This window comes from Cheilinus undulatus, linkage group 18 (genome assembly GCF_018320785.1).
Source record: "Cheilinus undulatus linkage group 18, ASM1832078v1, whole genome shotgun sequence".
Lineage (NCBI taxonomy): Eukaryota > Metazoa > Chordata > Actinopteri > Labriformes > Labridae > Cheilinus > Cheilinus undulatus.
Window position 1 is genome coordinate 11,282,240 of NC_054882.1, and position 10,297 is coordinate 11,292,536.

The window sequence follows — 10,297 nt, forward strand, 5'->3', positions numbered from 1 at the left end:
TCTGTCTTGCAGGTGAAGACCAAACATGATCCATGGCAGCAGAAACTCATCACAAAGCTGAAGGAAAAGAATTCTATGGATGAGCTGCTGAAGATACACAGCAAGTTTCTGCAGGTAACAGCTTCACATCAACATTTTCATGATCCAAAACTTCAAATTGAAAGATTTAGAGTAGAGATTAGATATATTTTCTTCACAATATTTCATCAAGACATTTAACATTTTTTAAATCAGAAAGTATGAAGTTGAAGGAATACGTAGATTAGAATCCTTTATATTGATAAAACTGTTTTTGAAAATGTAAGTCACAAATCTTGTGTACTGCATCAGGTGTTTTCTGTCTTTCACCAGGTTTCTGATGTCCTCCATGTGGCTGCTTCTTTAAAGGAACACGCTGCTAATGTCTGCAGTGTCCAACCTGCACCGACCTCATCAACCTCACCGAGCAGTAACACAAAGCGACACAAGATCTCAGAGACCTGGATGAGTGTTTACAGCGCTGCCGCTCTCACTCAAGCATGTATCATCCAGTTTTCTGCTCAGAGACTAAAAAACACTCTCAGCCTTTCTCTGTTCCCCCTGTGTTGAAAGGCAGTATATTAAAAGTGACATTTGTGTGTTTTTGTTAGGAAACAGATGATCAGTGGAGCAGATCTGCAGACAGACGAGGTCAGGCGAAGAGGAGTCTGAGGAGTCAAAGCTCAAGTGCAACAAATAAAGGGTGTGGATGAATATTGCTGCCTTTTGAGGCGTATGTAAACCAATTAGCTGGTGAATGGGAGATAAATCTGAGAGAATTTAATTAAATTATAAAGCATTACAGTGTCCCTGGCATGTCAAGGTTAGATGAAATGGAAAAAATAAAGAACTGGCATCATTGACTCTCCTCTGATTTATATCACACTGTAGCATTATTTAAAAGTGTCATCTCCTGTGTCTTTTCTTTCTCTCTAAAACACAGCTACTCTTTGGTGGACAGCCTGCAGCTCCTGGGTCTGGATGATAATTTAGAGAATGGAGCTCCAGATCCAATCGCAACCAGAGGAGCTTACCTTTCCCTGATACACCTGCGTCATCTTAAACTCAGACAGCTCCAGGTGCAGCATAAACATGTAGAATAAACATGCTGTTAGTGCTGGATGATCCACTTCAAGGTAAGTGTGAAGAATAAATGCTTTCATTCCTGTCCACAGCGTGTCTCTCTGGGGCTGCTGAACTACCTTCGTTCTGTGGAGAGGACTTTGACTTTTGAGCTGGCAGGTTTGCAGAGTGAGGAGGGTGAGCTGTGCAGCACAGCAGAGGAAACCGGCTGGATGAATGCAGCTAAAGGAGGAGGAGGGGAGGCAGGAGGTCTGGGGTCGCTTCAGTTCAGCTACAACACTCCTGTTGACTACAAGGTAAGAGAACATGTCAGAATACATTAGCAGTTATTGAAACAGGAGTATTTTATGGTGTAATTCTGTTATTTCTTCAGTTCTCAATAAATAAAGGCTTAATCAGACTAATTGGGTGCTTCAAGTTCTCATCTGCCCCCATAATAACCCAATGAAGAGCCTCTTGTACAAGGCTGAGATTTCTCTATTGTCCATCTTCTATTGAGCAAGCATCTTGTGAAAAATGTATCATTTTAGTGTGGAATCATATAAAGAATTTTAAAAGGCTTTGTTAGCCCTGATTAATATTTATCTTCAAATCAAAACAAGACTGTTTGATTTCAGTTGTCATAGCTGAAGAGTGTTTTTAAGTTTTTAAATATATATAGTTATCAATCAAGGTATTCAAACCTGTGTTTCAGGACTGTTTTGGTTGACATGAGCTGTTAAAAACAGTGAGTTCTAGACAAACAATATGAGAAAGGTCATGTTTAACATGTTTTTTTTGATGCAAATTAGCTTATTAGGTTTTCACAGAAAAAAAGTGTCAGGATGTGTTGACAAAGATCTCTGTACACCTGAATGAGAGAAAGATAAGGCTTACTGAAATTAAAAAAAACTCCTACACCAGCTCACTTTATGCTGATATTTATTGAAATACCCAGAATGTTTTGGTGTAACTGACCTTCATCAGAAATCTCATGTACATAGTGAAGGTCAAATAGACCAAAACATTGTGTGTATTTCAACAAATATCAGTATAAAGCAAGACAATGTGCAGGTTCTTTGCATTCAGATGATCCGATAAGGAATTTCAGGAAGTGAGCAGGAGGCAAAGAACTCTGGCTAGGAGTCAGTGGGAACTGAGGAAAGCTCTATTTTAACCTGCAGTTATCATGTGAACATTTCTACATGCACTTGGCACAATTCCTACACAAATAAATGGCTTTTCCCAAAGCTTGACGTGGAGGGGATCGATATCACGGTCCACTCAATCCTGCAGAACTCTGACGACACATTTAGTCGGATAAAGGAAGACAAGAGTCGTTCGGTGTCTTGCATAGAAACTAGTTGCCCTCCTTTAACAGCTTTTCACACTCATTTTGCAATACTCATGCCTTTAAAGGAAATGCTGATACACGGTCTCTAAGAGGAACAGATTTCCTGTCAAAGTGAGCAAGGCTAGACAAACCATGGCAAGTAAATGTTTGCCAAATTGCGACTTAACTGTACCAAACAAAACCGGACCACATGGTGGAAACGAACCATTTGTAAGCACAATCTGACTCTGCTCCCTCAGTTTTTCGATGGATAGATGGATAGATTTTTTAAGGCTTTTTAAACTTTTTTGCTTTTACATGCCACTACTTTCAGGACACAAAAAAGGTACCCATCTGTAGTTCTTCAATGTGGCTTTATGTCATTTGAAATCATACCTAAAATGAAAATGTGTGCTTTTAAATCATTAAAACAAAGCTCTGAACATGCAGATCCTGACTAAGGTGGGCAGATGCTGAAAGGGAAATATTAACATGAAGCAAACAAGAAAACATCTCACACACTACAGGAGTCAAAAGTCCAAATTATTGTCACTCCAAAGTAGGGATTTGAGAACTGCTGGTCTTGACTTACTCACTAAGGTATGGTGCCATGCACTTGTCACTTTAGAGCTTGAAATATCTACTTTGGTGCAGGGACTAACTTGGACATTGGAGATCTGCAGTCCAGGAGACATCGTTTTGTTTACTTTTTAAATCATGGCTCACTTCAGTTTGGCTCATTTTTTAATCTGTGTTGTCTGTATAACAAAGTGAAGGCTTCTTCTTATTTGAGGTCCACTGCTCGGAGTTCATGGAGTTTGCTGAGGTGGAGAACCTTCATGATTTCTACAGCACAGAGGAGCAGTTCATCCACACTCAGGACCAGACAGGGTTTTACATCGTCTATGATGTGGCGCTGAAGGACCTGCAGGAGCTGGAGAACGAGCTCCTCCTCATCGGCTCACACTTCACACTCAGAAACCGGATGAACAAAAAGGGAAATGCAGAGATAGCTGATAACTTCAGGGCCAACAGAGACGTTGACTGTGTAGCTGTGCTTCTGGACTTGTGGACATGTGAGACTGAGTTTTTGGAGAGCAAAGTGGAGGTAAAGTCATAGAAATGTCTCATTGTTGGATTTCTTTTCATTTATCATACTTTCATTTACAGAATTTATGAAGTAATTTTATCAGTGTCAAATCTGAGCAAAATAAATTTTTCCATATAAAAATTTGTCTTCTTACTTTGTCATCCATGTTGCGTTCTGTATCACCTAAAGAAAGTCATGCTTATGGATAAAGATGCATCCATCTTTTCAATCTCATCCACTTTTGTTTTGATATTCAGCTCCTGAACTGTTACTACGAGGCGTACCAGCACACAGCAGGGACTGAGGAGAGGTTTGCATTGGCTCGTGTTATCACTGACATCATGCACAGTCGACCACACCTGGACCTGAACCAGGACTACTTTGTACCGGTCTACAGAGCTGAGATAAACTGCATGCAGAGCCACAGGCAGCTGATCAGAAACATTTTGGACAATCAGGTACAAGTCTAAAGAATAGAATTCACACGACACTGTCCAAAATGGATGAGCTGTTTTGTTATATACAATAAATTAATGATCAATTTATGAATTATTTCAGTTATTTTTTAGATCAAATAAAGCCAAAGATTTGCATCGTCCAGCTTCTTCAGTATTCATCAGAACATGTTTTTGGTCATTTATGTAGAAATTATTTTTATTTGGAAATGTGATGATTTTAAACCATTTTTGAAGTTAATTTGAAAAAGAATTTGCTTGTGTGGATGCTTGTTTACATTTATCTGTAGTTTCCTTGGTGTGAAAGATAATTTATTCGTCTTATCAGATTGATAAACAGCGCCAATACCTCGAATGCATCTGGAGAGATGACCACAAAGGCTCCATTTATGACTTCGGCCTTCTACCAAACTACACTCCCAAACATCTGGTCTCACTCGGAGGCAGCAGGCAAGTAGATACGGTGTCCTAAAGTTCCTTGTTTATACCTTAAGCCTTGATTGTTACCTCATCTTGTTGTGTTTGCAGTCCTGCACTGATGAATGTGTTCCTCCTTGAGGTCCATCCGTCTCTCCACCTGGCCTCAGCGGTCTATCTCGGCTTAGTTCAGGCTCACACTGAACTCTGTCAGCTGCACAGAGCAACCAGCAGCACTCACAAACTCAGACTCAGGCAGAAGCTGCTGCAGCAAGCTCTGCAGAGCTGGAGTGAGCTGCCTCCACCTGGAGCCTCCTACAGCCCTCAGATACAGAAGGATGTGAGTTTTCCTGTCTTTAAAATCCTTACCATCAATTTACATGACAGGATAGAGAATAGAGACTAACCTCGTTTTATCCACCTTCAGTTGTTCTCAGATGTGTTTATCGAGCACCCCATTCTGGTCCAGAATGTGGGGTTGTCTTTAGTGAGATCTACAGAGGAGAAGGAGATGATGCAGGGGCAGGAGAAACAGGCATTTGCTGTGGAAACTTTCTCCAGGCTTCTGGAGCTCGTCACTTTACACCACCGTCTGCTGGAGACAGCATCAGAGACAGCACACCTGGCACAGTTAAGACAACGGTCTCACCACTGTTAAAATAACCACAATAATAATGGTGGACATATGAATAAATGCTTCGCTTTAATGAATGTTTGAACCTCTTTTTAAGTCTTTCTGTTTGGAAAAATGTAATCCTAATAACAAGAAAAGCAGCTATGGTGGAGAGCTAAAGACAAGCTAATCCTCATGTAGAACACTTAGTAGGAACTGATTAGAAAAAATAACCAGACAAGACATTTGTAACACATTCACAGGTTGTACAGGAACGTGGCAACAGAGCTTGGCTTCGATGAATTCCACCTTTACCTGAGGCCGGTGCAGTTTGAAGTCGTTGAGCAGAAATTCAGAACAGAGCAGAAGCCGATGTTTATCACAGCCATACTGGAGGATGACGGCTGTGTGGACAGGTAAATAATAATTACTTAAAGGGGACATACTATGCAAAAATCACCTTTACAGGCTTTTCTAACACAAATATATGTCCCTGGCCTGTCCACAATCTCCTTAAGTACCAAAAACATCTATTCCCTCTCCCCCTCTCTTTCACCACCTTTCAGAAAATGTGTGCTGAAACAAGCCACTCTCAGATTTTACATCTAGTGACCTCACCAGGGGCACCCACCTCCAGGTTTGGATGTGCATTCATTTCCTGAGAGGGGTGTGGTCAGGGGTGGAGTCAGACAGCTAATTACCATTTAAAGCCACAGACGCAGAAACGGCTCGTTCTGAGAAGGGCTGAAACAGAGGGGTATTTAGGCATGCAAAAATCCTATACTAGAGTGTTTTTCAGCTAAAAACTTCACAGGCATGTTTTAGGGACCTCTGAGACCAATATAAACTTGTCTTAAAAGGGTAAAATATGTCACTTTTAACATGTTCCACTTGAATAAAACATGTTGCAAAGGAGACATTGTCACACAGGAATTGTCTCTTTTATCTGAACTGTTGCTAAATTTTCATAAAGGAATTGAAGTTTGTTTTCAAATGGATGTTACATGATCTCTCTGCTGCAGATTCAGTCCATCTCACTTGCCTTTGAGCATCCAGGAGCTGGACGAGAACCAGATCGGAAGGTTCAGCTTCAGCTCAGAGGGCTCAGTTACTCATGTGTGTTGAAAAAGCACTTCATTTTACTTGTACAGTGACAACAAAGATATCTAACCTTATTTTACAAACATCATTTTGAAATGTAAATCAACTTTTAACTAACTGAACTGGCTCTTTTTTCTTTCCAGCTTCTGAACAAACAGAGTTTAGAAAACCTGCAGGTGACTCTGGCCTGTCAGGTGACGCAGAAGAACGCTCTGATGAGTGCAGTGAAGCTGGCTTGTCTTTGTCACTGGGCTGAAACTGTAACGTCTCCAGCTGAGGTGAGTATTTTTGGTTTAGTTGACTAAATAAATAAATTGCACATGCTTCTGTCTTACTAAATATCACAGGCCAAGATTGTTGTAATACTACTTCTATATCATATTCATCTGACATCTATAGGTTCTATTTAAGAGAAGTTTTATCAGTTGAAAATACAAAACAGTGCTAAAACTATTTTTTCAATACTGACCACTTTTAAGGATTATACCTGTTGTTTCTAACTCTTTGAGTTATGTCTTCTCTTGATAAATTTAGGGTCTTATGGAGCCTCATTGCCCCACTTTATTAAGTTTTTTAGCAAATCCACCAATGAAACTCCTCTAGTGGTTTAATTTAAGACGAGTGAAAGAGATAACTAGTGTGCACCAAGGTTATAATAGTTTGGGATTTTTTCATTAGTTCTTATTTTTATTTCTTTTACACTTTCTGTGTTAAATTTCAGTTCACTTTTTATTAGCTTTAGTGTAACATACATACATTTTTAAAAGCATATTCAAGCAGGCTACTCTTCACTTTTCATTTTATTAATTGAAAGATGATGTTTTAATACAACTCCAGACATAAAATTACCACTGTGTGAAGTCTTAACCAATCAGTTCAGGTAATTGTACACTCCCCAGGCTTGGGTGTAGGTGCCAGTCAGTATGGTTGTGTCAAAGACCAAAACTAAGGATAGTTTGTTTTGAGGAGATCTGAGGCACTCAGAGTGATTGTTGATAAAAAGCCTCTATTTCATGAGGGCTACAGAATCATAAAAACATGCCAACATGTTTCAGCCATACAGGCCTTCATCAGGGCAGTTACAAAATGGCCGCCAAGCTGCTTCCTTTAAAGGTTCTCAACAGCATAGTTTGTCTCTATTTTTATTTTATTTTATTTAGTTTTATAAGCACACGATACAGTTTTGGTTAGTTTTTGTTTGTTTTTTGGTAAAGCTTAGTTTTTATTTAGTTTCAGTTAACTAAAAAGATTTTTGAATTTTAGTTTTAGTTATTTAGTTAATTTTTGTATAAACTATAATAACCTTAGTGTGCACGCATGCGGGCAATCGAGAACAGGTGCAAGACAAAAAAATCTACTGCATAAAAAAGGGAAATGGTCTGTACTCTGTTAAGCTGCCAATGAGTAATTTTATCTTACAAAAGGCAACGTTTTGATCCAGAGATTCCTCTCAGATTCATCCCAGTCCAATAGGTCTGGCTTAGTTGGTGGAACAGGCAGTCCTTAATGCACTTGTTGCAGGTTCCACTCCTGGCTCCTTTACTATGTGGTCCCCCATACTGTCTCACCAGTTGTCAGTATCTCTCAAGTTGTCCTTTTAAATTTAAACAACTTCCCCTTTTCCCCATTTTCTCCTCATCTTCAGAGCAGTCCATGAGCTTTCAAGCCCCAGTCAATCAAACCAGAGCTGCTGATTAGATGGCTTAAAAGGGCATTTGAAATACTTTGCATTTTAGAAAGCAATCTTAAGAGAAGACCCAGGCCTTGGCAGAGCTGTTGTTTGCATTTAATAATGTAAAGGTGGTTACCATTAAAGGGTCAAGTAAATGCAATGATGTCCAGGTTTGAGGCTCCATTGAATATTCAGTGTAAAAGGATTTTTTGGAAAGAACAAAGTTTAAGGCCAGAACCAACATACACAAAAAATTAAGAGTGACTTTAAATGTGTTCCTTAATGTTTCTGTGTTAGCTGCCTCAAGAGAAAAGGACAATAATCTGAGGTGTTAAAATCACGTTTTTTTGGGGGGCTTTCGTTTTTATACATTTTGCATTTTAAAATCTTTTTTCAGCTTACTGATGTCCCTAAGGTACTTTTTTAAGCCTTATCTACCTTGAGTTGCTCTATATGGTACTCCCTAAATAAACATACCTTGCTGTGCAGCTTTACAGATTCAGCTTCAGACCCTGTTGAGAGACAAAAACTCAAGATTTAAATACTAAACTGTACATAAAGTAGGTGAACCCAGCCATGCTATGGTTAGATACAACAGTGCTATTACATTTGTATTAACTATCATATGTCACAGAACATCTCTCACAAAGGTTGTTTTTATGCAGACTGAACACTTCTACTCATAGATGTTGACTCAGACTTGTACTAGACTATGTTTAAATCGACTCTGTGGCACTCATGGATTTTTTTTTACCTGAATTCTTCCTCCATGAATGGTTTTGTTGTCTTTACATAAATAAACTGCTTTATTTTCTAAACTTAAAACAAAAAGTAAGGCAATTTGTGTTTGGTACATTATTTCTTTGTTGTAGCAATGCTTCTTGGTAATAAATCTTATACTGTTGGAAAGCCTGTTTATTACCCTTTTAAATGATGCCACATTTGTAAGGATCATGTATTTGTGGGATGAGCAGCAGAGCTGAGTATGTGGGTTGCGCCTATGAAAAATGTGCCAAATCTTTTCTGCCAGTGCCAAACAGCTGATTCTGCCATTGACTCTTGTTAGGTGTTTGGTGGATTGGATGATTGAAGTTTGAAGAAACAAGACATACTGACAATTTAACAGTTTATTCATTTAACAAACAGGAGCCTCAGTAATGTGTGGAAGAACCATACACAGCCACAACAGCCTGGCACTTCCTACTCATGCTGGTCACCAGCCTGGTCACACACTGCTGTGGGATGGCATCCCATTCTTCGACCAGCATTTGTCGCAAGTCAGCCAACGTAGTTGTGTTGGTCACTCTGGCACGAACAGCACACCCAAGCTGATCCCACAGGTGTTGAATGGGGTTAAGGTCAGGACTGCTGGCAGGCCATTCCATCCTCTCCACTCCCAAATTCTGGAGGTAGTCACTGATAACCCCGCTCTGTGGGGGCGAGTGTTGTCATCTTGGAGGATAGAGTCCTTGCTGACAGGGTGAGAAAAAAGTATTCTTGGGGTGTTGTCTTCTTGGGATGCCCACTTCACGGCCTATCTCTGACATTTCCCATTATAGGGAACTTGGCCCCCAGTTTGGAGATGGTACTAGGGTTCTCTCAAAACAATGCTGCAACTTGGTTTTGCGGAACACCAGCTTGTGCAACTATTTGGCATTGGTAGAGAAGATTTGGCACATTTTTCATGGCCGCAACCCACATACTCAGCTCTGCTGCTCATCCCACAAATGCATGATCCTTACATCATTTAAAAGAGTAATAAACAGGCTTTCCAGCGGTATAAGATTTATTACCAAGAAGCATTGTTACTAAAAAGAAATAATGTACCAACACAAATTGCCTTACTTTTTGTTTTAAGTTTATTTACTCTCAGAGTGAAGTCCCTGTTCCTCCTGATAAAGATGGGAAATTTCATTCCAACCCTGAAAGCAACAACAAAAACTCTTCACCCTCCAAAGATTCAGCAAGTACTCCCACCATGATGAAAAAGAGGTAATTTCCACTCTGAGTACAAAACCTCCTCTGGTTGGATGATAAGCTGCTCTGTTGTTGCTGCTTTTTAATAATCAGATTCTTGTTTGTTTCTCCAGGCTGATGGAAGCCTTTGTGTCCATCCAGCTGGAAAAAGTGGGTCTGCGTGACGAGATGCTGAATTCATTTATGGAGAAGAAACGGGCCGTGGGGGGTCTTATAAAAACTCCTGTGAGTTGCACACGGTGGTGGATTTTCATGCGGATGAGCAGGATGATAAATGTGATTGGCTGTCCATGAAGTAAAATGAATTTCTCCCTCGTTGCAGGAGGAAGCAGCTAAGATTAAAAGGAGGCTCATCATTGACTTTCTCAGGAAGTATGTCCATGAAACATCTGGATTTCTTAGTTTTTAATCAGCACACATTATTTCCCCAAACTCAGGGTCAGATAAGGTTAAAAATGCTGGGTTTTCCTGTTTGTTCACAGATTCAGCTCACAAATATGTCAGTATGGTGTGAGAGCCCAGATTGTTGAATATTACTACAGTCTGAGCTCAATTCTGG

General features: G+C 39.9%; 1 protein-coding gene across 1 annotated transcript; it reads left to right on the forward strand.

Moving 5' to 3' along the window:
• Window positions 1-518: 518 nt before the first annotated feature.
• Window positions 519-4,490, forward strand: LOC121526549. Its single transcript, XM_041813198.1, has 7 exons — window positions 519-530; window positions 630-721; window positions 962-1,097; window positions 1,194-1,397; window positions 3,207-3,521; window positions 3,761-3,961; window positions 4,287-4,490. Exons 1-7 carry the CDS (start codon window positions 519-521, stop codon window positions 4,428-4,430), a joined length of 1,104 nt encoding a protein of 367 aa, XP_041669132.1. The 3' UTR covers window positions 4,431-4,490.
• Window positions 4,491-10,297: the final 5,807 nt, after the last annotated feature.

What these genes read in the sequence shown, in the direction of transcription:
- LOC121526549 (XM_041813198.1), top strand. An exon ending in TCAAGTGCAACAAATAAAGG is followed by an intron (nt 722 to 961) that starts GTGTGGATGAAT and finishes TCTAAAACACAG; the next exon opens with CTACTCTTTGGTGGACAGCC. An exon ending in GAAACATTTTGGACAATCAG is followed by an intron (nt 3,962 to 4,286) that starts GTACAAGTCTAA and finishes TCGTCTTATCAG; the next exon opens with ATTGATAAACAGCGCCAATA.